Consider the following 27,241-nt stretch of genomic DNA (forward strand, 5'->3'; position numbering starts at 1 on the left):
CAGTTCAGTCACAAATTCGCTCTCTGAGCCCCCCGGGGCTGTGCCGCGGAGGGCCCCGCCGGGTCGGCCCTGCCGAGGCCCCGCCAGCCCCCAGCACGCCCCCACAGCGCTTGGGGAGCACAGGCGGGCGGTGCTGTGGCCCGCCCCCCCCGCCGCGGGATTGGTCGGCCCGGCGGCGCAGGGCGCGAGGCAACGCGCTGATTGGCAGGGCGGCCCCGCCTTCCGATTGGCGGAGAAGGCGCCGCGCTGCCGCCGGGCGGGGGTGCTTGACGGGGCGCCCCGCCTTCCGCCAGGGAGATTGACAGGCGCCTCGCAGCTGCCTTCCGCTTCCGCTCCCGCCCCGCCACCGACGGGCCACACAGCTACTTCCGGCCCGTCTGCGGCCGCTGATTGGCCTTCCGGGGAGATTGGCAGCCCCGGAGGGCGGGGCGGCGCCCGGGCAGGAGGAAGCGGGGCTCGGCGGCGGCGCTGCCGGCGCGGCGGCGGGATGGATCTGTTCGGGGACCTCCCGGAGCCCGGCTCCTCGGCGGCGGGTGAGGGGGCCGTGACCCCTTGGGCGTCTGCATAGCCGCTGTCCTCCTGCGCGCTGCCCTGGCGCGGCTCCGGGGCGGGGCCTCACCCAAGCACGGCCTGACAGGCCGCGAGGCCCCGCGGGGCCTGCTTGAGCGCGGCCGTGAGCAGCGAGCCGCTCCGGGGCAGCCCCGGCTCCGCGCCCTGCTGGCCCGCCGCTGTAGGGAGCGCGCCGGGGCGGCGGTAGCAGCTGAGGGCTCCCAGCGCCTGAGGGGTGGGGGGGACGGGAGGGCGGTGTGTGAGGTGGTGGCTTAAAAATTGCTGGAGAAATTACAGGGTTTGGGGTTTTTCTTATGGTTTCTTTTTTCCCTGGGACTCGTTCAGGTGCAGAGTGTTCCCCATGCGGTTTAGGCTATGCTGGAGCCTCTCCCGTCTGTGCTGCTGCAGGTCGTGGGTCTGTGGAGAGCTGTAATGGTGTTACCTGAAATAATTTGGTGCTTTCTGCGCCCCTCCCATCCTATAACATCTTGATCTGGATGCTGAAGAATGTTATTGCAAGATGAGTCGATTGCTAACAACAAAAAAAAAAATTTTAAAAAGCTGTTTTCAAGATAAAAGTTCACATTATCCACAGGCAGGAGCTGCCTAAATTAAAGATGGAAAAAAGGTAGCCAAGGCTCTCCTCGGTTACCCGACCTGTGCTCACCTGGGGGGTAGTCCTTCCAGAAACCAACCCCTGAGTGCCTGTAACGGGTCCTGACTCTGCCCTGGTGTCTTACAGGGAAGGAAGCCCAGAAAGGACCTCTGCTCTTTGACGATCTCCCACCAGCCAGCAGTGCTGATTCAGGTATGGTTGTTCCATTCCTGCCATTAGTTTGGCTTCCTGTGTTTTCTGCATCAGCATCTCTCGAGATGGAACTTGTGTAAACCCTTTTCTTTGTTAGGCAGGATAAAGACAGTTGTGTTATCACCACTGGTGTGCAGAGCAACTGCTTTCCTCTTGTGGTTTTTTTTGGATAACCAGAATGTTACAGGTGTTCCACCCATAATCAATTCCATATAAGTATTCTCTGGAACATATGTAAGGCCTGAGTTTGCCCCCACCATCCAGTAACAGAAGTTGAAAATTGGCTCGCTTTGGTAAACTGGCATTTCATAATTTTTGCACCTCGGGAAGGGGCATTATTCCCTCCAAGAGATGAAAGTGTTTAGTTCTTATTGCATTTTTCTTGTGCTCCAGCAAAAGGAGGCTCTTTGCTCTTTGATGATCTTCCGCCAGCCAGCAGCAGTGACACAGGTAAGGAGCCGGGTCAGCTCACCAAGCCTCTGCTGACCTGCCCTTCTCAGGAAAGCCTGTTGATGTAGCCTGTTGTGTTGGACCCGCAGCAAGTTAACCTGGTGCCTGAGTTGGCTGACACTGGTCGTGGCGACCTGTTTGTACCCCAATTGTTTAAATTGAGGTTCTGACTTTAGGTCTGTTCCCAGAAGTATATCCCTCAGATGTCTTTTGGGGACCCATGTCACCTGTGCCTGACAGCTCCCTGCGTTGGGAGTGAAAGTACAGGTGTGCTCACAAAGAGCGAGGGCAGTGGTGGCCTGGTGCTGCCACTGCCCTGGCTTCTGTTGCTTTTCTGCTGTGGGCACAGGCTGCCTTCTTGTTCCTAGCTGTAAATGTCTTCAAAACCAGACTGTTGGTCTGGCAAGGCTTTCTGCGTGCAGCCAAGTGTTTGCTAGCACCTGGGAGGAGGTGAGGTAATTCACTATACTGTACAGGAATAAATCTCCAGAAGGGAAAAGCTAGGGTTCTGATGTCATGGGAATCATATTTTGCTTGCTAATTTTAATTTTTAATCTGTCCTCTGAAACCCCTAACAAATTCAGAGTAATAAAATGTACTTCTCTGCATTTATAGACACAAATAATAGTAATAAAAAAACTCAGAAGTGTTCCAACCTGAAACGTTAACTTCCTGACCAGTTAACTGCAAAAAAGGCCGATAGCTAAGAAACAAACTCTGGGTTGGTGCAGAGAGTCAGTAAACTGCTAGCCAAACACAACCGTAGTGCCTGAGGTAGGGTCACACAACGTAAAGTGACCAAGTTGGCGCTCGCTGAGTTACACAGCGATGTGTGCCACGGGTTGTAAATGCTGAGTGAAGCTGTGTTGTGCATGTTTGTGGTCAGTTAGTATGTCTTGTTCAGTAATAACTCTGGCCACTTAATACTGTGTGAGTGTGCAAGCCTGCGCTCCTGGAGGGTACTTTGGTTTAAAAGGACTTGCTCTGAATTTATGCAAGTAAAAGAGAGCTGAAGGGCTTCAGCTGTCTGCATTTTTGTTTTCTTTCAGCCTTCAGTGCTACTGAGCAGGTCTCAGCAGGGAGCCACGGGAAAGGGGAGAAGAGAAAGTCCTTGGAGGAGGAAGAGAAGAATGGCAGGGAAGAACTTGTGGAAAAGAAAGTTTGTAAAGGTTTTCAGACAACTTGAAAACAAATGTACTCAATTTGTACTTTTGACATTGGGCTGAGTAAGTCCAGACCAAAGCTGAGCTTTGGTTCTTCAGTCCACTTGCATTTTCAGCCTTTCGTAGGGAACAAACTGCTATGGTGGCCTGTGGAAGCCCCTCAAGCTCCCTGGCACTCTCTGCCTCCTTCACCTGGGCCTACTTATCAGCCCTGCTGAGGTGGCAGAAGCTGAGCAGCAAGCACCTCGGCATTTGCAGGATAAGTTCCTGTGCTGCCAAGAGGAGGATTGGCTGAGAAACCTCTAGAAAGCTAGAGCTGCACCAGTTTCTTGTGCCACATCCACAGATCTCTCCACTGGGTGGCAGCTAAGAAAGCCAGCGAGAAAGGGATTTGCTGTTACATACAGGACTTTAGCGCAGGTGCCTGTGCGTTATGTTGCAGCTTTGGGAACGTGTTCAGGGATACAAAGGCAAGGATGTGTTCTGGAAACGGCAGACCCTGATGTCCTGTCCGGAGCACCCTCTTTAAGGCTGTGCTTTGTTTAATTTGCAGGTTCAATGCCACGTGCTTCCCCTGCCCCTCTGCCCCTGTTTGGTAGGAGCCCTGTCTGCTGCCCAGCAGTCCTGCTTGGCTACAGCTGCCTGCCAGAGTGGGGGCGAAATGGCTTTTATAGCTGCTGACCTTGGGGGCACTTAAAAACCCATATTACAAAATAAATCTATCCTGTTCAGCACAAGCTGCCAGGTGTTTCATTGCAGGATGAGGGCCATCTTTTGATGCAGTGCCAGGATAGGGTTCAAAAAGCTGAAAAGTGGTTGCTGATTTACTGGTTTTTAGCCTGAGCTGAGGAGATGGAGGAGTTTGATTTGTGTGCATGTGTCTGCTTTGTTCCCCTTTAGGGTCAGTGGGCATTCTTGGATTGAAGGGTTACGTGGCGGAGAGGAAAGGTGAAAGAGAAGACATGCAGGATGCACATGTCATCTTAAACGATATCACCGAGGAATGCCAGCCTCTGCCTTCCCAAATGTAAGTGATCCCCAACTGCCAGAATAAAGCTGTGAATGGCAGCCATCCAGGGGTGAAGGAGCTCCAGCGTGCTTCAGCTAAGCCTGTGATATGATCCTTTTTTCTTTGAGCAGCTGATGCTCTTGACTACGCCTGCGTTGTGGTGTGTGGTTTGGGCTTGTTATTGGGAGACCTGGGTTGAATCATTGGCTGAGTTCCTGGGCAAATCACAGGACTATGATATACAAATATCTCCCTTTGAGTGATGCTCGGGGGGTTCAGTCACTGACCTCACAAGGATTGTGATTGCCCAATAACTCTGGATATTGAGACTCTGTTACCCAAATGTACATGGATGTTTAGAGACCCTCAGTTTAATTATAAGTAACTGGTCTTTGCCTTGGGGATTTTACAGTGTGTAAAACTCTTAACTGTGGCAACGGAGAATGCTCGAAGAGAAAACAGATGTCAGAACTCTCTCATTTGAAAAGTTTAAATCTCCTAGCAAAGTAACACATATAAGTGTGTGTAGGGGGAGTGCGTGTATTTAAAGGCTCTTGAGCATCATCCTGATACTGGATTTAGCTTCTGAACTAATATTGTCCTGAGAGCTTTGTGTGCTGAGGGGTCTGAGTTTTTCTTGTGTGTAGCATGGTTCCAAGAAGTTTAGGCATGGAAAGAACTGTTGGATTGGTTGGACTGATGTCTGTGTAGTGCTGGGGAGTTGCAGTGCCCTTGAGGTGAAAAGTTTAGCTGTTTTTATGCCAAGTTGTGGTCTATAAACTCTTTTCTGCCCTTCATTTTCTTGAGGAGTGGAAAATTACAAGGAAGTTCTCAGCTCACTGCTGCACACATAAACCATGTAAATGCTTGAATGTGTGAGCTCAGACACTTGCTGCCTTTGTGGCTTGGCGTGCAGTATTTACTCAGTCTGGCTGACAAAGGGCAGGGTGTTATGGAGATGAATGCACTCAATCCCACCCTCTGGGTAATGGCCTTTCTTAGCCCCTTTCTGCTACTCTTTGTTCCCTCACAGCACACGTGTCTCGTACTTCGCTGTTTTTGATGGCCACGGGGGAGTCCGAGCCTCAAAATTTGCAGCACAGAATCTGCACCAAAACCTGATTAAGAAATTTCCTAAAGGTGAGAGGAGTGGAATAAGGGCTGTAAGACAACCATCACCTTTTCTGCCTTGACATTATGGCAGTGGATAGGGAAACTGATTTGTTTGGGCATAGTTCTACGGTTCCCATCCGCTATTCCCAGTGGGCTTGCGAGACTGCACTGTCTCCCAGGGAAGAGGGCTGGATGCCTTTTTGGCAAAAGGGTACAAGTAGCCAGTTGTGAACTGCTAAGCAAGTGTGAGTTGCCAGTTTTGGCAGTGCCGCTTCAAGCATGAAAATATGGCTGTAGGGGAGAGGGGTATGTCATAAATTCTCCACGCATGCTGCCAGGCAGATTTTTGGTAGCGTGAGCCCAGGATGTGCCCTAGCTGCTCTGCAAAGGGTCTGAGAGATGCGCTGCTTGATTGAATGTTGGATGAGTGAAGGGAGGGATTGGGATAGGTCAGATACTTTTTTTTTTTTAGCTGGAGATTAGTTGCTCTTTTCCCTGTCTGACAGGTGAGGTGGTCAGTGTGGAGAAAACTGTGAAGAGATGCCTTTTGGACACCTTCAAACACACAGATGAAGAGTTTCTAAAGCAGGCATCTAGCCAGTAAGTGTAAACGTTTCCCATGGATTTGTATTTCTTAGCTTGCATCTCACAGGCCTTAGTTCTGAGCAGGGCAGAAGAAACCTTGAGTTGTGCCTATGCTTTGGCGAAACCCCACGCAGCTTTGGTGTGCCAGGCTGTAACTGCCAGCTGAGCGCCTGCTGGAGCACAGCATGTTCTGGTCTTACTCTGCAGTAAGCTGTCTCTAGGACCTCTTCGACTAAAATATATGTTTGTGGTAAAGGAAGGAACCAAAACATGATCAAGAATGCACCTCTGTCCTTACCAGGACATCTTGTTTGCCTTCTTTTTAAAGACTGACCATGTTGCTGAAGTGACTTACCCACCCTGCCTGGGATGGGGTCTGTGTTGACAGCAGCAGAGTGTGGCAGGATGTGTCTGTAGCACAGCACTCTGCAGGCTGCTGTGCACAGCTTGCTTTAGAGCTGCGTTCCTCCTGGTGAGTGTGTGCTTGCCAGGCGGGGGCACATCTTAGAGGTCTTTTTTAATGCCTGGTGTTGAAAGACTTAGCTCTCCCAATGGAAGTTTAAATCTTGCTTTCTTCACCTCTTTTGAAAACAGATGTTGATGAAGAATGTCCCTCATCTTAAGCTGGTTTCTAACATTCTTTTAAAACAAAGCTGAAAAGCACAGCAGCTGCTTTCTGTGGGATAAATGCCAGCCTGCCTCCCAGCTGGGCTTTGAGTGTAAGCACCCATACCTTCTCTCAGTCTCTGCTGAACTGACACACCAACTGTATGGACTAGAGAAGATGTAGATTGCATTTAAAATACAGTTATTTTGTTACCAGTCCTTTACACATTTGTTTGGGGTGGTCTTTGATTTCATCGTGACACCTCTAACACAGATGGAGAGACTTGATGCATCTGATTCTGAGATTCCCTGCAAACTTTCAATTTTAAGTAAACTGCAGACTGGATCAGTCTCTTAAGCCGAATCAGATCAACAAGTTTGACCAGGCAAAAAGAAGCAGCTCCCTTCAGTCTGTCACAGCAGTGTCATTCCCAAGCCAGTCTCCATGTGGTCAGAAACATGGCTTATGACAAAGGTGCTACAAAGGATTGCTAGCGATAGCTGTATTGATGACAACATGAGTGATCTTCATTCAGCTGCACCTTCAAAGTTAGGAAAAGCTGGGTGAAATATGTCTGAAAATCAGTCTCGGAGCTACTTTCAGTAGAGTGGTATTGTAGCCAGGCTTCGTTGTGGGGAGGATTAGTCTGGCAGCTGTAATCTAAGAAAGGCTTCTCGTTTTACCTAGAGCTCTCGAGATACAAGCTTAACTACAGCAAGTGAAATATCAGGAGAGTGACTGAACAAGTGGTGTTGCTGCTGAGGTGGGGTGGTGGGCACTGAGGCGGGTGGGCAGGGGTACTGTGAAAAAAGGACAGAAAATGAAAGCAAGAGGAAGGCAGCTGCTGCAGTCCTGGCTACGCCTTCCTTTCGCTGCGAAGAGCGAGCTTCCTGAGGAGCGGTTTGGGGTGCTTGTTTGCTCATGATGCTATAGCTTCCGCACAGTCACTGGGGCTGAGCCTGTTCCAGACACATCTGAGCTTTCCTGGAAGCTGAGTGTGAGGAAGGGTTGGTGTGGGGAGCGTGACTGGCAGTATTTGTACCAGTTGGGCACTGGCCGTGCATTTAGAAGGCGGTGCAGCTCCTCTGTCCTTCTCCAGCTTGCTATTTACTACCAACAGTTTCCCTGGCTGCTTGCAGGCAGCTGCTGGGGGTTTGTGCCAGTTGACTGCTGTGTGTTGGCACATGACACTTCCCTGAGTCCCTGGGAGCACTCTGACTAATTTCTTAAACATTGTTTTCCCCCCTTAGTAATCTCACTTTTATTTCCTTCAGGAAGCCAGCGTGGAAGGATGGCTCCACAGCTACTTGTGTCCTAGCTGTCGACAATATTCTCTACATAGCCAACCTTGGGGACAGCCGGGTAAGCAGAATGGAGAAGCCCACTGCTGGTGTCTCAATTCCTCCAAGAGCTTTGTTTGCCCTGAAGGGCAAGGTGTTTGTGTGGGATGTCCCAGTTGCCATGAGCTCCCCATTGTTCCTACAAAGCATCTTGTTTTGGGTGGGTGCAGCGTACTTCTGTGGTGTCTCCCATGGTGTAAAACAACTGTGTGTGATAGTTCTCTCTTGGTGGTGCTAAATATCTCACAGTATCTGGAGCAGAACAGAATATTTCTGTTGAAAGGGACCTATCAACGATCATCTAGTCCAACTGCCTGACTGCTTCAGGGCAGACCAAAAACTAAAGCATATTACTAAGGGCGGAGTTCAAATGCCTCTTAAACACTGACAGGCCTGGGGCACTGACCACCTCTCTAGGAAGCCTGTTGCAGTGTTTGACCACCCTCTCAGTAAAGAAATGCTTCCTAATGCCCAGTCTGAACCTCCCCTGGCGCAGCTTTGAGCCATTCCTACACATCCTGTCCCTGGATGCCAGGGAGGAAGAGCTCAGCACCTCCCTCTCCACGTCCCCTCCTCAGGAAGCTGCAGAGCCATGAGGTCACCCCTCAGCCTCCTTTTCCCCAGACTAGGCAGACCCAGAGTCCTCAGCCACTCCGCAGAGGACAGGCCTTCCAGCCCTTCACCAGCTCGGTTGCCCTCCTCTGGGTGCATCCAAGGACCTTCACATCCTCCTGAAACGGTGGGGCCCAGCGCTGCCCCCAGCGCTCGAGGAGAGGCCGCACCGGCGCTGACCCGAGCGGGACCATCCCCTCTCCTGGCCGGTGGCCGTGCTGTGCCGGACGCACCCTGGGAGGCGGTTTGTGCTCTGGGGGCCAGGGCACGCTGCTGGCTCCTGCTGACCAGCACCCCCAGACCCCCTCTGCAGGGCTGCTCTCCAGCTCCTCTCCCGTTTTATCCTTGTGCCCAGTGTCACTCTGTCCCAGGCGCAGAATCCAGCATGTGGACGTGTTAAATTTCACACCATTGATTGCCCGATGCTCCGGCCTGTCTAGATCCCTCTGCAAGGCCTCTTGTCCCTCCAGAGAGTCAACAGCACCTCCCAGTTGGTATCGTGAGCAAAACTGCTGACGGAGCATTCAACTCCTGCACCCAGATCACTGATAAAAACACTGAACAGCACTGGCCCCAGGACTGGGCCCTGAGGCACGCTGCTGGTGACCAGTCGCCAGCAAGATGTAGCCCCATTCACTGCAACTTGCAGCGCTCTCTCAAGAAGTTCCGGGTGCAGTTTTGTTCTTGTTTACTCACGAGGGTCTTCTGTCAGCACAGGCGATTCTGTGTCGTTATAATGAAGAGAGTGAGAAACACACAGCCTTAAGCCTCAGTAAGGAGCACAACCCCACCCAATATGAGGAACGAATGCGGATACAGAAAGCTGGGGGAAATGTCAGGTAAGTGCCTAAAGGGTGTGAGTGAGCAAATCTAAACCCTGGCCCAGCTTTGGGCCTGAGCACTGAGTTTCTGGAGTTTCCTGAGCCCAGTGCTTATGCTAGTGAGAGCCTGGAGAGAATCTGTTGCTGCCTGTGGGTGGCACAGTGGTGCCTGAGGTGTCTGAAGGATTCAGTGGCTTGAGTTGGTTGATGGGGGCTGGTTTCCCAGGGGCTTACAGTGGCAGCAGGGTGCTGTGCTGCAAAGACAGGAACCCGCATGAAAGCCTGGACATGCTTAAGCTTGACCTGCAGAGCTGGACTTGATTGTTTAAGAAGTTATCACTTGCTGCACACTGTGGCATTGAACAGAACTCACTTCCTTGCTTGCAGCATCACTTCTCCCTGTCCTGTAAGAGGGGAGATGGTTTGAGAGGGCACGAGAAGCCCTCGATGTCAGTTGGTGTTGCTCCCCTGGGGGTTAGCTGATGGGGTCTGCAGTAGGAGGGAGGTTTTTGAAGCCAGAGCAGGATTATCTTAATGTTCCTGTGCATGTAGGTGTGCATGGCTGCTTGGGCAGCTGGTGCTAAACACAGCAGCTGTGTCTGATTTTCCTGGCTAGGTTCTCTCCCTTTGAAGGCTGTTTCTTGATTTAATGGCATCCTCACAAGAGAGGACTCGGTGCAGGTGAAGTATTGTAGTGCCTGCGGAGGCAGAATGCCCCCTGGAGTGGGGAGGGGTAGGCTCAGTTCTGTCACGCTGCCATGTCTGGAGGGCCTTGTTCCCCTTATCTCTGGAGAGCACATGCTGCTTCGTATGCTTAGCACTGATCTATCTTTGCACACAGGAAAGAGATGGGCCAGTGTCTGTTAGCTCTTTTCAGAACTGGGGAGACATCTCCCCGGCTGCCTGCGAGCCTCTCCCACTGCTTGTAGTTCAGTATTTTGGACCCAAGAGATAAGTCACAAAGTGTGTGAGCATCAGATCTCTTCTCTGTGACGTGCATCACTTCTTGCTTTTATCTCGAGTGGGGCTGGTTGGGCTACAAGATGAATGAGCTTTTGTCTTTCCAGAGTGCACAGAGGAGTCTTTTGGGGGAGAAGATGCTTGACTGTTGGAAAGGTGGAGTGTGGGAAGCTGCTTCTGTTGGGGCAGCACTCAGTTAATTACAAAAGTTTAGCAAATGGAAGTGCTTCCTAACGAGGATTCTAACTCAGGTTTCACAGAACTGGTTGCTGCGATCGGTTGTTATTAAAGACCAAGTGATCAGGAGAAACTGCCATGGTTCTCACTCCTCGGAACTGCCCCCAGCTGAGCCAGTCTGTAGGGGTTGGTGTCCTGATAGGCAGAGCACAGGAGGGTCTGCTGGCTCAGACCTGGTCTTGCCTGCTGCCACTCTGTGCTTCTATTGAAATGTAGTTTGCTTGGTACTTTGCCAAAAATTAATCTGTGAATTCAACCCTCCACCTCCAGGAGTTCAGCTCAGCATATAACTCTTACTTCCCTGGCTTGCTGGGCTAAGCAGGACTTGAGTTAGGGCAGGGAGACAGAAAATAGCCTTGAATTCTCTTGTTTTCTGAAGCTTCACACAAACATGCAGAAAGGGAAGGACACTTCAAAGGAAGATTTGAGCTTGCTGGGGAAGTGGGTAAGGATTTGTACGAGGCAGCTGAATGCACCGTGAAGAGTGTCCCTGTCAGGCAGTGCAGTGAGGTATGCGTGTGTGGGGAGGGCTCTTAATATTTTCTTCCCTTGTGCAGGGATGGAAGAGTCCTGGGAGTGCTGGAGGTTTCCCGCTCCATCGGGGATGGCCAGTACAAACGCTGTGGTGTTATCTCTGTGCCAGATATCAAACGCTGCCAACTCACGCACAACGACAGGTAAAACGTGCCCGCGCACGAGGGGGGTGGCTGCATCCTAGCTCTGCTCAGCAGAAGTAGCACGAGCTGCACGACTGCATATGTCCTGCTGCTAGGGCCAAGGCACTTCAGACTGATCACCCAGAATTAGAGGATGCTTTTACAGCTGATGTCTCTCTGCTCCTGTTCGTTATCGGTATGGTGAGATAATGCTGCTGCCTCACTCTGCCAAAATACTGTGAAGGCTCCTGTTGGAGAAACTGGCCTTGCAGCAGTGATAACACATACGTGAGCCTTAGACTTCTTTTATGCTCTGGGTAAGTTCACACACCAGTCTTCAAGTAGTTGGTTAAGGCTTGAATTCTTGGATCCTCCTCCTGTCCAAGAGTTGTTTCTAGCCATGGTACCCGCAAATATCATTGCATTCGGTTCTGATGTTTGAAGATTTGTGATACTTTTCTAGCATATGATTGGCAATGACAAATTGCTGTGAGCTTTCATGTCAGTATAGCCTTGCAGGCTCTTTGAGGTGAGAATGTAACCCAGTACTGCTGCTTTTTCTGGGATTAGAGTTCCATATCAAGTGATCCACTAACATATTTCTAAAGATATTCTGAGCATCAGGCTCTGAAGCGATGTCTTCAGAGACATGCTGCTTTGGCAGGCTGGCCACCTCTATGGGATGGTTTTAGTTTTCCTTGTCCAGTGACTCTGGTTAGGGCTTCTGGTTAACACAATCTCCTGTGCAGGCAGGGAGTGCACAGCAGGCTGTTCCCCCCCATCCTCTGGTGGGGAGCTAGGAGGCAGCTCTCCTTGCCTTGGGCTTTGTATCGCCTCAACCTTCTGCAGCCTGTGGCAGTACCTTGTGGCAGAGTATTCCGATTGCAGGGTTAAGCTGCTCACTTTCCTTTTGAATATTTCTATTTAAATTAAGTTATTGCATACCTCAGGAGCGTGGAAGTGTAAAGTATTTAAAGGGATGCACATAAAGTATTGAGTTGGCTGTGTTTCTCTATTTCCTTGCATTAGCTACTTCACAGGGAAAATATGTGAATGAAAAGGACTCAAAGGAAAGAGGCAGTTCCTAGAGAAATAATGGACCTTTCCAGCAGGGCATGGTATATGGTCTTGCCTAGCAGTGCAGAGTCAGTAGGACTGCCAGCATGTCCTGAGCTGGGTGTTGCATTGATTGCCTGGCTCTTTGGCCTGTACTTTGAATTGCCTCAGCTCCATGAATGGTAGGTTCTGGAGGGATTTTCACAGAATCAGCTCGGTTGGAAAAGCCCTTGAAGCTCCTCCAGTCCAACCATGAACCTCACCCTGACCGTTCCCAACTCCACCAGATCCCTCAGCGCTGGGTCAACCCGACTCTTCAACCCCTCCAGGGATGGGGACTCCCCCCCTGCCCTGGGCAGCCCATTCCAACGCCCAACAACCCCTTCTGCAAAGAAATCCTTCCTAAGAGCCAGTCTAAAGCTTCAGATGAGCTTTAAGGCATCTTCCCTTTGGATTGGAGCATGGGTGTTCCTAAAATAGCTTGGAGGGATTTTGCTGTAGCTGGGGAGCCAAAGATTCAGCCTTGTAACCTGTCTCTGCTTGATTTCCAGGTTCATTCTGATAGCGTGTGATGGCCTCTTTAAAGTCTTTACACCAGAAGAAGCTGTGAACTTCGTTGTGTCCTGCCTGGAGGTGAGGAGAAAGCAGCGTGGGGGCTGGGTTTGTCAGCGCAGGGGCACAAAGTGAAATGACTCTGACTTGCAGAAATGCATTTCAGCCAGGGTATCCTCCCTGAGGTTGTCCTTATTTGTTTTGCTTCCTCATCCTTGGAGATTACCATGTGCTTGCACCTACGTGCTTTGCTGGGGAGCAATCAGCATCTCGTCTTTCCTCATCCCAACAGGATAAGAACATCCAGATGAGAGAAGGGAAGCTAGAAGCAGATGCTAGATACGAAGCTGCGTGTAACAGACTGGCCAACAAGGCAGTACAGCGAGGGTCGGCGGACAACGTCACGGTCATGGTGGTCCGGATAGAGCACTGAGAGATGAGGTGCGGCAGCAGGATCCCCAGCTTGCGGCAGATGGAAGGGAAGGGAGGAGTCTGTGTGCGTGCATGTGTGGCCGGGGGAAGGAGGGTCCTGCTGATGCTCTTCAGTGTAAATAAAGTTGGTTTTTTTTCTAATAGTTTTAGGTCACTTGGCTAGCAGTGTTTTCTAAGTGGCTGCCACAGTGGATCAGCCTATGTGGAAATCTCTTGTCCTGTCAACGCCCCGTGAATGTCTTGGCAAACCAAATAAATCCATTTGGCAGAGGTGCTAGCAAGAGCAGGCATCTGTGGGCACGAACTCTGCCAGCTGTTCCAAACGGTGCAGTTCTGCTGTTCGTTTCTTTGAGCTTTGTATGAGGCCCTGGGAGGGTTCTGAGCTCTTAGGGCTCAGTGGGCACCCCCAGTGGGGCTGTACTGGACGGGCTGTGCAGTACCCCAGGCCACAGGCTCGGGGTGCGCTGTGGGCTGCCCTCTCAGTGCTGGGAAGGAAAGCTTTTGGTTCGGAAGCCGAGTTGTGAGGTTGCACGCAGCTGAGTGATACAAACACTGCTTGCAGAGCAGCAGCGCGCCTTCCCTCTGCTTGCAGAAAACATTGGGGCTCTATCCTGGTTGTTGATATGGCAAAAGTGGCTGGAGTTTGCTCCTGATGTTTATTGGGAAAGTGTTTTCAGTGAATGTACCCGCCAGTCAGCTGAGATAAGGGCAGGCTCTGTGCTTGCCTGTGTGCTATCTGAGGAGCGGGCATCTCGGGTTTTGGGTACTTGTTGCTATTAAGTGTCTGGTATCTCATCCCATCTCCATTCCTCTACCAGCTGTTGCTGCAGAGAGATGGTGTGATGTTTTCCAGAGAAAAACTGGCTTAAGACCAAATGACAGCGTGAAAGCTAAACAGATTGGGCTACCAAAGCACTTGAATTCCAGATTACGCAACTTTCCAGTCCCGTGGTGAGACGGAGCAGTGAGGGAGATGACCCGGTGGTTTCTTGCACAGCCTCCGTGCTCTGCCTGAGAAACGGTGCAGTCCCAGGGAGAGGTTGGGTGGGTTGGTGTGGTGGTGCCTGCTGTTTTGTGCATAGTCCTGCACAGGGTTGTGAGGCTTCCCAGGTTCTCTTCTGTTCCCTGTGTTCCCTGGAGCTTTGGGAGATGGTCCCGGATCCTGGGCTGTGTGTTTTCTTGAGCACACAAACACTATCCTGTTATTTGGGACAGGTGGCTTCACTGTCTTTGGTCTATTTCTGCTATGGCAGAAGTCAGTTAAAGTTCATGGGCTGATGCTAACGCTTAGGCTGACTCTGCCTAGTTCACACCAACTCTCCGCATCCCCTGCAGAGCACTGAGGAAGGAAGTGGGCCTCTGTATTTTGGGTAGCACTTGCCTCTGCCAGCTTGTTCTGCTCCCAGCCATTCCTGCACACTGATGCAGGGTGCACTGCAGGATGAGCTGGGAGGGAATTGCCCGTGTTAGCCACATGCTCTGCTGCCTCTGCTCTTGAAAGCCAAATTTGGAGAGCCAAGACAGAGTAGCGTGGACTTTCTTCAGTCTGTGGCAAAAGAAACGCTGATGGCAGATCTCAGAAGAGCAACTCGCCCTCCCTTCTCACCTTCCCGCTTTTCACAGCGTTTGCCCTGGGGAGAGCGGTGTGCTGCGCTGCGAGAGCTGAGCTAGCGCCCGTCTCTGGGCACAAACCCTGGTGAGAGAAGTATCATCTTGTCCTTCTCCAACTGTCTTCTCTCCCCCTCCCTCCTCTTGCAACTCTTCTTTCCTTCCCTTTAGAAAGAGCACTGAAAGAACGCCAGCTAGGAACATAATACACAGTCTTACAGTACAGTTAATAACCGTTTCCATAAAATGGACCATATTGACCATTTTTCACAGCAGAGGGGAAAAGGAAGTGCTGTGGAGCAGGTTTCACCGTGCCTGTGAGTAGCCAACCAGTCAGAAAGGCAGGTACAACTCCAGTCAAAAAACTGTTCACTTTTATTTCCTGGTAGGGTGGGGTCTGCAAGAGGTTTCCTGACAATAAACTCTCCTTGCCTCGCTCCTCAGCAGCATCCTGCTGCTGTGGGGACCTCCGGGACCACCACCCCAGGGTGGCCCATGCAGAAGTGCTGTGCGTGCAGCTCCCCTCCCCTGGGGCTGACCGAGCTGCTAGCCCCCTCCCAACACCTAAATTAGCCCCACAGTAGCTCCGACTTGAACACAAAACGGAAACAGGTGTGCTGGGCTCTTTATGTCTTGCTTGCAGAGGACAGCTTACGGGCTTGGCAAGCCCTGTTCTCCAACAGTGAGTCTTTCTGTATCTTCTCAGACGGGTAGGAAGGGAGGGTGGCTGATCTGAGGGACATGGCCTTGGCACACAGTCCCATGTGGTGGCTGGGAGGTGCTGCCTGGGCCAAGCTCCTCAGCTGGGCTGGAGCTGCGGAGGCCTCGTCTCTGCCAGGATGTGGCTGCCCACCCCTTCAGCTGGGGGAACAGCACGGCTTTCCTTTCAGAGACAAGTTCTCTTTGCCTTGGGGAAGAAGTCAGCATTAAAACTGCCCAGCCAGAGCCTTACCCCACCCCCTTCCCCAGATCTAAACCCCCCCACCCTTGAAGAGCTGCAGCAACAGCTGCTTCACCAGGCTCCTTGAGGAGATGCAGCCTGCGGAGGCCAGGCTGGGCCTGGTGAGGCCCAGGGTGAGGAGGCTGCCTCCCCCTGCCTACGTGCAGGGCTCCCTGGGGGAAGGTGGGGCTGGGTGCCGTTCGGGCTATCTCGTGGCCTTGCTGACACAGCTTGCCCAGTGCTACGTGCTACTAAGAACTAAAACGTGCGGCTCCCTCGCCCCACACCCAGCCTGCCCGGGTACCTCTCCGGCAGCCCTCGCTCAGGCACGTAGCCCTGCGCCCATCCTCGGCTCAGACAGCTGTCGGAGCCAAAGCGAGGAGCGTATCTGTGCTGCCCACGGCCTGGGCCCTGTGCCACAGGCAGGGAACGCCTGGCGTGGAAAGCCACGGGACAGGAATCTGCTCTAATCGAATGTGTGGCATTATCAGGACATTGCTCTGCTTTGAAGATTAGCTGTGAAGGATGTTGGCTTCTGCCAGCAAACTTTCACTGCTGATACATTGCAGGGAAGCTGAAGCAAGAGAAATAATCTGGTTTGGGTGCTGCGAAGTTGGGCAGGGAAATCTGCTGAGAGCGAAAATGGAGGCATGGGGCTTCATCCCAGGCACTGGCGCCTGGCACGGTGGGAGCTGAGCCCTGCAGAGAAAGCAGCTGGCTGCCACCGTTGTCAGCAGCGTTTTCCAAGATAAACTTCCAGCCCTAGCCTTTAGATAAAAGTCAACTCCTTTAGTTCCTTGTCAGGCTGCTTTTTTTTAATTATTATTATTGCCGATCTTTTGTCCAGCTTCAGATGGTTCTGCAGCACACGCAGTACCAGTCCAGCCTGCAGCTCCTGCAGCAGCAAAAGATCTTCCCTGGGCTTGGTGCTGAGGCGGGGAGGTGTGAGGGTGGCTGGCAGAGGGAAGGGTCCAGCTCTGGCACAGGTCCAGCTCCCTGTGCAGCGCCCAGTGCCGCTTCACACCCCCAGCAGAATGGCGCTGAAATCTGAGTTGCTTTGAACAGTGAGGGGAGAGCCTGCAGCGTTGTCCACAAAAACAGAAGCGTACTGCCCAGCCTGGAGGGAGAGAGGGCTGAATGGGGCTGGGGCACAGCCCAGCAGGGCAAAGGAGAGAGCGGGAGAGCTGCTGCTCCCCTTCCTTCTGGGAAAGAGGGCACGAGGGCGGCCCAGCCGTGCTGTGTGTTGTCGTAGCCCGGTAGCCATCAGCTCTGAGTGTCCTGTGAGATACAGACTCGAGGCCCAGCCCTGGAGCTGGGGCCACAGAAGGCACCTTCCTGCACGGCACAGTCCCGAGCAGAGCTGGCACCACTAACCTCTAGGTAAAGGATTCCGGTGACAGAGATGGTGAAAAGCTCACTGCCATTCTCCAGCCGGGACACGGTCTCCAAATTGCTGCAGAAGAGGGAGGGTGGTGCTGGGGGGAGCACGTCCCTCCCTCCCCCCGGCGCTGCTGGCCTCCTCCCTCCCTGCCGGGTTTGCCCTGCCCTACCTGTTGTGCTGGCAGCGGGACTGCACACAGATCAGCGCCCGCAGACGGTTCCCCCTGCCCGGCTGCCCCTTCCTCTGCTGCTCCCTGCGCACTGGGACAGAGGGGGAGGTGAGAGCTGGCCTGGCGCTCCCCGGCGGGGCCGTGGGGGGGCCGAGGGCTCACCGATGCGCAGCGTGGCGGTGAAGGTGTAGTACCCCGCGACGGGGGCCGTGTACTGCCCGCTGGTCAGGTTCAGCCCCGAGCCACGGTGGAACGTCCCCTCCCTCTCCGGCTGGGGACAGGGAAAGGCTGGGGTGAGGGTGGGTGCCCCGGGGGCAGGGAGCTGCCGTGGGCAGGTGGGGGCGGCAGCCTGGGCACTCACGATGTAGTAGAACCGCAGCTCCTGCCGCGCTCTCTGCTCGACAGAGATGTTTTCACGCGTCCGGCAGTGGAAGGCTGCTTCCACGCGATGGGGGGCCCCAGCCTGTGGGGTGCCTGCACGGCTTTCCTCCTCCTCTTCCTCCTCTTCACGCCCTTCCCAGGCCTTCCTGCGCATCTTCACCTGCCCCTTCGCCATGCCTGACCAGAAAACCCCATCAGGCTTTAGGAAGGAACCTCGGCTTTTCCGAGATGAGAGAGCGCTCGGCTGTGCCGCCCAGCCCCGCAGTGCCCCGTCCCTCCCTGCCCCCTGCCCCTGCCCCGGGGTCCCCCCACCCCGCGCATCCTGCAGCACCCCCGGCCGGTGAGTACCTCTCAGCAGGAGCTGCAGCTCCCTCAGCAGCTCTTCCAGGAGGGCGGGGGCAGGGGCAGCGCCCGGCACACCGGCTTGCAAGGCAGCCTGGGGTGATTTTCCCGGACTGGCCGGTACCGGGGCCGTGCCAGCCCCCGTCCCATCCCGCACCGTGCCCGTCCTGCCCCGGGCCCGGCTGCCGCTCGCCCGCCCGGGGCTCCCTGCCAGGAGCATCCACGCCTGGCGGGGGTCCACGCCGCTGGTCCCCGGCCCCCCGCGTCCCGCCTCCCTCCCCGCGGCTGCTCCCGGGGCGCCGGGCCCGGCGGCGGAGGCGCAGAGCAGCGCCAGGCAGAGCCCCGGCAGCCGCATCCCGCCGCCGCCGCCACCCGCAGGGCGGCCCCGGCCCCGCCTCGGGCTGTGCGAGGGAGCCGCCGGGCCCGCCCCGCCGCCGCCCGGCCGGGGCCCCCCGCGACCCACAGCGCGTCTCGGAGGGCGTGTTTAGTGCTTGAAATAAAGAACCAAACACCGAACGGATTAACCATCAAACAGCGCTGGCAGAACTACGACGTCCCAGTGGCCCAGTGGTGGGACTGGGCATCAGGGGAGCATCGCCTTGTGCTCGCCCCATCCCGGGGCATCCTCTGCCAGCGGGTACCAGCAGAGATGGGCATGGGGCAGGAGGCACTGCCCGGCTCTGTGCTGGCACCAGGAGCCACTGAGGTGCTGGCTGCTTCGCCACAGCCCTTGGGTCACCTCCCAACTGTGCATCCCGGGAGAGAAACCAGGATGAAGCAACCCACTGCAGGCCACCATGCTGCCCAAGGCATCCAAAGGCTGGTTTATCTCCTCTCATTCTGCTCCATGGGGCGCTGCAATGGGTCTGACACTTCACTGTGGGCCAGCGAGGTGCTGGGGAGCTTTGGCTATTGAGAAAAAAAGATTTCCCCGGTCCCCCTCGTGTTTCCCCATGCTGGGTGTCAATGTGATGGGGAAAGGGACCATGGTCACCAGGCAGCAATGCCAGTCTCTGATGGGACTGGGCCACACTGTCAGAGGCCTTGAAATACCCCAAAAGCTTTGGGGTTTTGGAGGGGGGAAAAGGCAGTTCTTAGAATAACCCCACCAAACTAAAAGAGAGCATTAGCCAAAGCATGTTTATAAGGAAAAGCCTTTTCCCTGTGGTGGCGGGAGGGGAACACGCTCCCAACACCCCAGCCAGCCTGGCAGGGGGGTTTCCATGTCCCCCGCCACAGAGCTGAACCGGCAGCGGGGAGAGAGGCGAGAGGGGGAGAGCAGCTGCACAGGGTGACGGGTGACACCGTGGGCTCTCCTACCGCCCATGGTCACCCTGGAAGGCCTCTGTCCACTTGGAGGTGTCCATGAAGATGGAGGAGGAGCTGTGGAAGAGCCAGAGGCAGGGCAGGGAGCCCTCCCGTGTCCAGAGGTCCTTGGTGCAGTCATACACCTCCATCTCCACCTGATAGTCCCCATCGATGCCCTTCCAGTGGCCGCCGGTGACGAAGAGCCGGTCGCCCAGTGGCACCATCCCACCATTCTCGTGGAGTGTGTGCAGGAGCTGCACCTGCATGAGGGGCAGGACGGGATGCACAGGGATCCCCTGGGGACCCCACCGCACAGGACATCGACCCACTAGGCATGTGTGTGTGTGTGTGTGTGTCCCCACCCCCCTGTCCTCTCCGCGAGGTTTGGGGGCCTCTGGGGCCATGTCTCACTTTTAGCAGCATCCCTGTGTTATGGTCCTATGGGAACAAGGTTGGGGGTACTGCGGAGAGTGGGGGGGTCTGGGGGGCAGAGGGGACAGGCAGGATTTTGCCCAACTGCACAGGCAGGAGCCCTGCAAACCCTGTAGGAGGGTGGTGCTGGAAAAAGGGAGTCCTGTGGGCTTCTGCAGCGTGAACACAGGATTGGGGCATCTTCAGCACCGCAGGGGTTAACAGAGCCAAGGGATGAGCGGGCAGGAGGGAGAGGAGGTGCTGGCACCCTGAGGGAGCGGGTGCGGGGGTATGGTTGTGGGGTGCTGGCGGGGAGGTAACAGCTGCCCCACCTCCCCAGGAGGGTGATTGCGCCTGGCCCCACATCCTGCTACCTTCTGCCAGATGTTGGCCTCTGGGTTGTACACGTGGACCTTCTTGGTGTTGTCCCCAATGAGGTAGATGAGCCCACGCAGGGTGGCACAGCGCGGGGCCGAGAGGTACTTGGGGATGAAGGGGGATGTGATCACACTCCACAAATCTGCAAGGAGCAGCCGTCAGCAGCACATCCCACCCTTGGCTCTTGATGCAGCTGCCAGTGGCTGAAAAAAGCATTGCTGAGCCTGCAGCTATTTAAGGGGGAGCTGGGAAGGGAGGAGACAGAGTGGCTAGGCAGCGCGGCACCTGTGGTCCCCATCCCAGATGAGCCTCTTGCATAAAAAAAGTGAGGGGGATATTGTTTGTAGTGGTGGTGTGGGATGAGGGAGACCACTGTGGGCTGCACAGAGGCTGCCCGAGGAGGTGGTGTTGTCACCGGGGTTTAGTTTCTCCATAAGGCAGGCAGCCTCCCCCACCCCTCTGCTCTGGGGATCCCGCTCCGCGGAAGCTCCGGTCTGGGCTGTGCTGGAGTTCTGTGACTCGGGTCTGTGCCACCAGCAGCCACGCTCCTGGCTGGCCCCTGGCCCCGTGCCCCAGCCATTGCTGGACCCTGTCAGCACCCAGTCGCACCCCGCAGGACCATGCCTGGCGGCACAGGATGCCCGGGGGGCCCCCTCAGTCCTGCTCCCCAGGAAGGCGCTGGTGAGGCGCAGCGGCGGGGCCAGCTCTCACCTTGGACAGGGTTGTAGCACTGCAGGGTGAGTGCGTTGTACTTGACGGCACAGGAGCCCACCAGGTAGAGCTTGCCCAAGCAGCTGGCGGCCGCAAAATTGCTGACATATTTGAGGGCTGGGCTGATGGCGCACCAGCTCTTGTTGTAGGGGTCGTAGCGCTCCACCTCCACCGCGTCCACCGTCGTCCCTGCAGGGCGGTGGGACACTGCAGCCACCCTCCTGCGCCGGGGCACCCACAGACCCCCACCCCAGAAGCACCCGTGGGGTCTTTGCGGCCTTACCCCCAATGACGTAGATCTCACCATTGAGGACGGCGCTGGTGTGGTTTGTCCGGGCTCTCAGCATGGAAGCGATGGGCCTCCAGGTGCCGTCCCTGGGGCAGAAGCGCCAGGCCTGGGTCGTCGACCACGTGTCATTCTGGGACCCCCGGGAGCCACCTGGCGAGGGGCAGGTCAGGCGGGCCACTCCCTCCGAGTGCAGCCGTGCCTGGGCATCCCTGGCCAGTGGCTGGATCCACCGGGAAGGGAGCAAGGAGAGGGAGGGTAGCCCCTGGCCCCAGGCCAGCACCCCATGCCCACATCTTTGTCCCCCATCCCCCATCCCTGGGGACCCCCACCCCGCACCAGCAGCCCCGGCACCTACCTGTGACGTACACATCATTGTTCAGAGACACCAGGGAAAAGCCCCATTTGTTGTAATCAGGGAAGTCAGGCAGAGCCATCCATCGCCCTGAAACCCAGTGGAGCCAAACAATGACCCCCAGCCAGTCCTGCTTCACTCTTCCCTCCCCCTCCTCCCCCCCCGCAGTGTCCCTCCTGACACCAGATCATTTGGCAAGAGGTGGCTTTGTGGTAGACGGAGGGTGAGATATAACATGCGGGGGGGAGTATGAGCTTGTCCCATCCCTGCCGTGGGCACTTACTGCTTTTGGGGTTGTAGAAGGCAAAGTTCCTGGGGGTGGCCGGCATCTCCAGCCCCCTGTCCTCATCCTCACCCTCCTCTAGCACGCGGCCACCGACCACCACCAGCACCTCCTCCAGCTTCTGCGCTGGGGTCGGGGGGTTCTTCCGGGCACCGGCATCGCTCTGCCCCTGACCGAGAGGCCAGGGCAGGATCATCAGGCTCCCATCTGAGCCTCCCCCCGTGGCTCAGGGGGTGGGTTTTGGGGCAGAGGGTACCCACCATGGCGCGGGATTGGGTGACGAGGGCCTTGCTGGCATCTGAGTCACGGACAAGGGGCTCAGTGGCAAGCAGGTTCTGCAGGTACTGGTCGGGCAGTGAGACGAGGTGAGCCAGCTCCAGCAGCTCAGGCAGGAACTGGGCTCGGGGCCCAGGGTCATGGCGTACCCAGCGCAGCACGGCCTCAGCCAGGCTCTGCTCCTCCTGCACCTGCAGCTGGTCGTTGGAGAGGTAGGTAGCCAACCTCTCCTTGGAGAGCTGGAGGAACTCCTCCTGCTGAGAGACGGCTTCAAAGTTCTCCTGCAAGAAAGACCAGGCCTTGGAGGAGACCTCAGGGCAGCCGTGGCTCTCACCAAACTCACAGATACCTAGACAGTTGGTGGCATCCATCTGCTGCCGGAGGTAGCGGCTGCAGACCTTCTGGATAGTGGGGAAGTGGAGCTGGCTGGCGGTCCGCATCAGCTCCTCCACGTTGCCCTGGTTGATGGTAACCTTCCCAGTGTAGGCGAAGTCAAGCAGCATCTCCAGCGCGCCGGGGTCCACCTCCTTCAGCTCCACCCGCGCGGCAATGCTCTCAGCAAAGTCGCCGGAGAACATGGCGTGGAAGTAGTGGCTGCAGAGGGCCAGGACGCCGCGGTGGCAGGGGAACTCCCGCCCTCCTGCCACCAGCGTCACATCTGCCAGTTTGGGGTTGGCACGCAGCCGCTGCAGCCCCTCCAGCACGCCCTGGGCATGCGAAGGCAGGCAGAAGTCGAAGTCATCCACATTCCTCACCATGGCGCTGGGGATGGCTGCGGGGCCTTGCCGGTGGGCAGAGCCCGAGTGGAGCGTGGTGAGGGTGTCCCTGTCAGGAAAAGGTGATGACATCTCCCTCTCCCCCCTCCCCGGCACAACTGTGCCTTCCCAGCACCCAATTTACAGGCACCAGCAGGGGCAGAAGCACTCCCTGGAGCCCCCCCCCCCCCCCCCCCCCGCCTACTTCCATGGATGGCTGAGATTTCTCCTCCCCATGCTCTGAGCTACCCTGCTGGGGCTGTCACCGATTTTTCAGGGGTGGTTTTGGGGCTGGGTCGAGCCCTGCTCCAGGTCACTCCCTCCCACTCTCACCTGGCCTGCGAAGCCCTCCAGCCGGCCTGCTGCGAGGGAAGTGGCCACAGTCCCGGCACTGAGGAGGGACGCTCGGCGTGACACGGGATCCAGCCGGGACGGGGCGGGGGGATACACTATTTTTAGGCAGCACCGGGACACCGCTCCCTGCTGTTAAAGGCACCGTACGGGCACAGCTGCTTGCTGCTGCCCATCCCCGTCGCCCCGCGGCTTTGCAGCTTTTTGGAAAGCATCCCTCTGTGGCCAGACAGGCAGCGCAAGCCTGGGGGAAAAGGCTCCCCCCTCCATCCCCCCTCTCCCCCCCCACCCATCGGTTGCCGGAGGTCCCCACGATGTCCCTCCTCCCCCTGGCTGTGGCTGCTGATGCCGAGGGTAAATATAGGACGTTATCTCACTCTTTGGCAGCCACAAATAAACGGTGGCAGCCGCTCCACTGCGGGGAGCCAGGGGCCAAGACACAGATCCTGGGGGGTGGTGGGGGGTGGTCGGGGTGTCAGGGCGGTCCCCCTCCACCCTAAAGCTTTTTCCATCACCCCGGGAAGCCTCGCTCAGCTCGGACAGAACTGAAAAGGCGTTTATTGCAGCCCGCGGCTTCACGCAGCCCTCCGCCCTCCCCGCCAGCGGGCATCACTCCTCCAGGCTGAAGATCTCGGCTTCCTTCTCCTTCCAGAAGGCGAAGCTGCGGTCGATGTAGCGGCAAATATCCTCCCCCTCTCCCTCGGCCTCCCCTGGCCGCCGGGCCAAGCTTCGGGGTGAGCCGAAATACCTCGCCTTGATATCGTCGAAGCTGTCTTGCCAGCCCCGGCGGCCGGCGGCGATCTCGTCGGTGACGGCGCGGTGGAAGGCGCGCACCGCCCGCCAGCCGTGCCGGCCCAGCTGCTCGAAGACCTCGAAGCAGAGGAGATGGCGGCCACGGCGCTCCTCGGGGGGCAGCTCCTGCTCCAGGATGCGGAAATAGCCCAGCATGAAGAGCTCCAGCGACAGGTTCTCGTAGTCGGCCGGGCCCCCCCCGGCACCCGCCACGAACTGCTCCGGGGAGAGCGGGGCGCGGCCGGCGGCGGGCGGCGGCGGCGGGGGGCGGCGGGAGGCAGCGTCCCGCCAGCCGCTCAGAAGCCGCTGGATGGCCGCTCTCTGCCGCGCCAGGCGGGCCGCCCCCCCGCCCCCGGTCCTCGCTGCCTCCCGGGGGTCCCCGGCGGCCGGCGGGGGGGGCCCGTAGGCGGACCGTCTCCAGTGGCTCAGGAAGAGCATCACGATCCGCTCCTTCCTCAGGCTGCCCCACTCCGGCCCTGGCCCCAGGGAGCCGCCGCCGCCGCCGCCGCCGCCGTCGGAAAACGCCTCCTCGCAGCTGATGCCCGAGTCGCTGGCGGCCTCCGCCCCGCTCCCCGCGGCCGCCTTCCTCTCCGCCGCCCCCCACGCGGGCTCGAAGGCTCCGCGGAGGCTGCGGACGCAGACCCCGCACTGCCGGATCTCCCGCTGCGCCAGGCTGCCCCCCGGCTCCCGGGGCTGCCCGGCGGCGGCGAGGACGGCGGGGACGGCGGCGGGGGAGGCCACCCGCGCCCCCTCGGCGTGGGCCAGCAGCGCGGCCAGGCTGCTGACGGCACCGGCCAGGCGGCCGCACCAGAGGGGCAGCGGCTGCCCGGGGGCGGGCGGGGGGCTGCGCACGCTGATGCTGAGCAGCGGGGCGGGCAGGAGGGCGCGCAGCTCCCGCGCCAGGCGCCGCAGCTCGCCCTGGTACGCCTCGCCCCGCCGCCGCAGCCGCAGGCTCTCCACCGCCCGCTCCAGCTGCTGCAGGTCCGCCTCGGTCAGCAGCTCCCCGAAGGGGCCCAGCACGGCCTGGCGGGAGGGCGAGAAACGCCAGGAGCCCGCGTCCTGCGGAGAGGGGCCGTCAGCGTCCCCACGGGCCGGCAGCGTGCGTGTGTCGGTGGCTGGGTGTCCCCCCCCCCTCGCCCCCCGTCCCCGGGACACTCCGTACCTGGCCGCCCGCCGCCTCCTCGTCCGCCAGCCGGGCCCGCAGCCGCCGCACCATCACCTGCCGCTTCCACTCGGGGATGGGGCGGCCCCACTCGTCGTGCGTGGGCACCAGGGAGTCCGCGTCCGCCTCCGCGGGGTCCGGCCCGGGGGGGTCCGCCGGCTCGGCCGCCCCATCCTGCGCGGGCAGAGTCACGGGAGGCTCGGGACGGGGCGGCAGCCGAGGGGGCGAGCCGGGGGCCGCGGGCGGAGCCAGCGACCTACCGGGTAGGCGAAGAAGGACGCCGGGATCCTGGCCCGCTGCGAGGGCTTGCGGAGCTTCGGCTCCGCCGGCACCGCCCTGCCGGGCTTCATCCCCCGCCGGGCCGGGTGGCTGCCGGGGCGAGAGGCGCAGGCCTCCTCCTGGAGGAGGGCAGGCAAGGGGAGATGGGCCCCCAACACCCCCCACGCGTGACCGGGTGAGGGGTGACGCGCGAGGATGCCCGGCACATCACCCCGACCTTTGCAGGCCCACGGGCGGGCGTTTCCTTCAGAAGACAGGACGGAGCTACAGAGCCCCCACGGCCCCCTCTCCCTCCTGGGGAACACCGCGATGCCCCGCAGCCGAGGACTGAGCCTGGGGCCGTCCCCATCGCCACCAGCCCTTCTGTGGGCGCCCCGTGCCCCTGGCCCACCCGCACCGTTCCCTGGGAGGTGACAGGCTGGCTTCACCCCAGGGATGGGGGTGCCCGCAGCCGCAGCCCCGGCGGGGCCTTACCTGCTGCAGGGGGCTGAGCCGACCGCCGGGGACAGGAGGCACCCGGGAGCTCCCCACCGAGTGCAGGGGGTTGGGTCCTGCCCTGCACTGTGCGGACAACACCCAAGGATGGGTGCAGCTGCACCCCCAAAGTCCCCACGCAGGGAGCAATACGCCCTACGGAGCGGGAGGGGAGACTGGAGAGGTCAGGCAGCCCTGGGGCGGGCAGGGGCCAGGGCTACAGCGCTGGGGAGGGCAAGGAACACAGTGAGCATCGCATTAATATTTGACGGGGGCATCGAGTGGCAGCGCCGGGGCTCAGTGGGTGGCACCGGTGCAGGTCCTGGAAATAGCGGCTCAGTGGCTTTGCTCCAAGCCTCGCCCCGCTCCTTGGGCTGGAGGAGAATGACTGAAGTTGGTCACGGCACCTGTCCCCGCACACAGCCAGGCCCGGCTTTGGGGACAGCGGGAGGGTTTTGCACTGGCACAGAGGGCAGGTACCAACAGCGGGGAATCTTCAGCAGAGGGACCCGCCGCACCGCTGCCCGGACATCTGTTACGATATTCAGCCACGTTTGTGTTCCTTCACTCCACCACCATCCATTATATATGGCCAGGATGGATTAGTGGGGCTCGGTTACACGTGAGAAATTCCATCAAAGGGCTGGAATAGAATCAAGAAGCAGCAGATCAAAGCCTTTAAACACCGATCGCCTGGTGAGGATCCGTTACAGATTCAGCCTCTTAATCCCTCCCTGGCCCCGGGGCTGGGGGGGCTCGAGTCGACACCACCCTGCAATACAGCCACAGCACCAGGGCAGGTTATGCTGTGCTGGCAGCAGCGCGGCGCCCTGCAATATTGATGGGCATGTGGTATAAAACACGGGAACACGGCCTGGCGCCGGAGGTGCCACACGTCTCAGGTTAAGCAGACAGATGTTGCAAGCCACGGCACCAGCCGCACACCAGCCTGCGCGTGTGTTGTTGTCAGCATGGTGGGCGAGGGCTGGAGCTTTGCCAGCTACTGGGCCAAGGGGGGATTTTGCTGAAAGCCCTGCGAGGGTTGGATCTTACTCTAGGTACCAGAAAACCACTAGCAAACATCCTGCTGGGGAAGGACAGAAAGGGCCACCTGGATGCCTGGTGTGGCCCGGGGCCTCTGGCGAGAGGATGCTGCTCAGAGGGAACCTTTGGGAAGTACCAAAGAGCCACCTCCAGCTTGCCAGAGTTTCCCAATCTAAATCTCTGTGAGATTTTCATCTTTGCATCCATCCCCGGGGCCCAGAAGGCACTGAGAGGCTGCGGTCTCCCCTCGCTGGGGCAGATGCGGCCCCCAAAACTCTTGACACCGATGTTTGTGTCTGTTCACTGGGAAGCCAAGTCTGGCGAGGCGGCAGGCAGGTGTGGGCAGCAGCTCAGCCCCAACGCCGGGAGCTCCCCGGCCACCCGGTCCGTGGGAGGGGATGGAGTGGGGCGGCAGCGAGGGCCTGGCACCCTTCGGGGCAGGCTGCCACTTGCCACTGCGCAGCTCTTGGGGACACCCCGGAGCGGGAAGGGCTCTGGGTTTCCCTGAAGAAGAGACTCCCTAAATACAAGGAACATCGTGGCTGGGGCTGCTTCTCCCATGGGCAGCGCAGGCAGCTGCCCTTCAGCAGGCAGCTGGGAGAGGA

General features: G+C 57.8%; 4 protein-coding genes across 9 annotated transcripts; 1 reads left to right on the forward strand and 3 right to left on the reverse strand.

Moving 5' to 3' along the window:
* The first annotated feature begins 411 nt into the window (after positions 1-411).
* Positions 412-13,273, forward strand: ILKAP (ILK associated serine/threonine phosphatase). Of its 2 annotated transcripts, XM_074878146.1 has the most exons (13): positions 426-533; positions 1,292-1,357; positions 1,751-1,807; positions 2,857-2,976; positions 3,871-3,997; positions 5,013-5,119; positions 5,599-5,692; positions 7,559-7,646; positions 8,954-9,075; positions 10,812-10,931; positions 12,518-12,599; positions 12,811-12,959; positions 13,095-13,273. In XM_074878146.1, the coding sequence occupies exons 1-12, from the start codon at positions 488-490 to the stop codon at positions 12,949-12,951; spliced, it is 1,170 nt and encodes a 389-aa protein (XP_074734247.1). In that variant the 5' UTR covers positions 426-487; the 3' UTR covers positions 12,952-12,959; positions 13,095-13,273. The 2 variants fall into 2 exon arrangements, with proteins under 2 accessions (XP_074734248.1, XP_074734247.1); XM_074878147.1 differs by having other exon boundaries at positions 412-533; positions 12,811-13,273.
* A 1,645-nt stretch (positions 13,274-14,918) lies between these two features.
* Positions 14,919-18,136, reverse strand: ERFE (erythroferrone). Of its 2 annotated transcripts, XM_074878278.1 has the most exons (7): positions 17,778-18,136; positions 17,410-17,606; positions 17,211-17,319; positions 17,049-17,139; positions 16,873-16,951; positions 15,803-16,615; positions 14,919-15,465 (listed from the first exon to the last, which is right to left on the reverse strand). In XM_074878278.1, the coding sequence occupies exons 1-6, from the start codon at positions 18,124-18,126 to the stop codon at positions 16,517-16,519; spliced, it is 924 nt and encodes a 307-aa protein (XP_074734379.1). In that variant the 5' UTR covers positions 18,127-18,136; the 3' UTR covers positions 14,919-15,465; positions 15,803-16,516. The 2 variants fall into 2 exon arrangements, with proteins under 2 accessions (XP_074734379.1, XP_074734380.1); XM_074878279.1 differs by lacking the exon at positions 14,919-15,465 and having other exon boundaries at positions 15,598-16,615; positions 16,873-16,973.
* Positions 18,137-18,892: 756 nt separating this feature from the next.
* KLHL30 (kelch like family member 30) lies at positions 18,893-23,115 on the reverse strand. Of its 4 annotated transcripts, none has more exons than XM_074878281.1 (8): positions 22,868-23,115; positions 21,764-22,604; positions 21,504-21,672; positions 21,224-21,310; positions 20,884-21,018; positions 20,580-20,768; positions 19,865-20,010; positions 18,893-19,339 (listed from the first exon to the last, which is right to left on the reverse strand). In XM_074878281.1, the coding sequence occupies exons 2-8, from the start codon at positions 22,535-22,537 to the stop codon at positions 19,088-19,090; spliced, it is 1,752 nt and encodes a 583-aa protein (XP_074734382.1). In that variant the 5' UTR covers positions 22,538-22,604; positions 22,868-23,115; the 3' UTR covers positions 18,893-19,087. The 4 variants fall into 4 exon arrangements, with proteins under 4 accessions (XP_074734382.1, XP_074734384.1, XP_074734381.1 ...); XM_074878283.1 differs by having other exon boundaries at positions 19,865-19,972; positions 20,863-21,018; XM_074878280.1 differs by having other exon boundaries at positions 20,863-21,018.
* A 308-nt stretch (positions 23,116-23,423) lies between these two features.
* On the reverse strand, positions 23,424-26,565 carry ESPNL (espin like). Its single transcript, XM_074877425.1, has 7 exons — positions 26,527-26,565; positions 26,304-26,422; positions 26,073-26,124; positions 25,593-25,679; positions 25,100-25,237; positions 24,840-25,013; positions 23,424-24,736 (listed from the first exon to the last, which is right to left on the reverse strand). Exons 1-7 carry the CDS (start codon positions 26,563-26,565, stop codon positions 23,495-23,497), a joined length of 1,851 nt encoding a protein of 616 aa, XP_074733526.1. The 3' UTR covers positions 23,424-23,494.
* Between the last annotated feature and the right edge of the window lie 676 nt (positions 26,566-27,241).

This window comes from Strix uralensis, chromosome 9 (assembly GCF_047716275.1).
Source record: "Strix uralensis isolate ZFMK-TIS-50842 chromosome 9, bStrUra1, whole genome shotgun sequence".
Classification (NCBI taxonomy): domain Eukaryota; kingdom Metazoa; phylum Chordata; class Aves; order Strigiformes; family Strigidae; genus Strix; species Strix uralensis.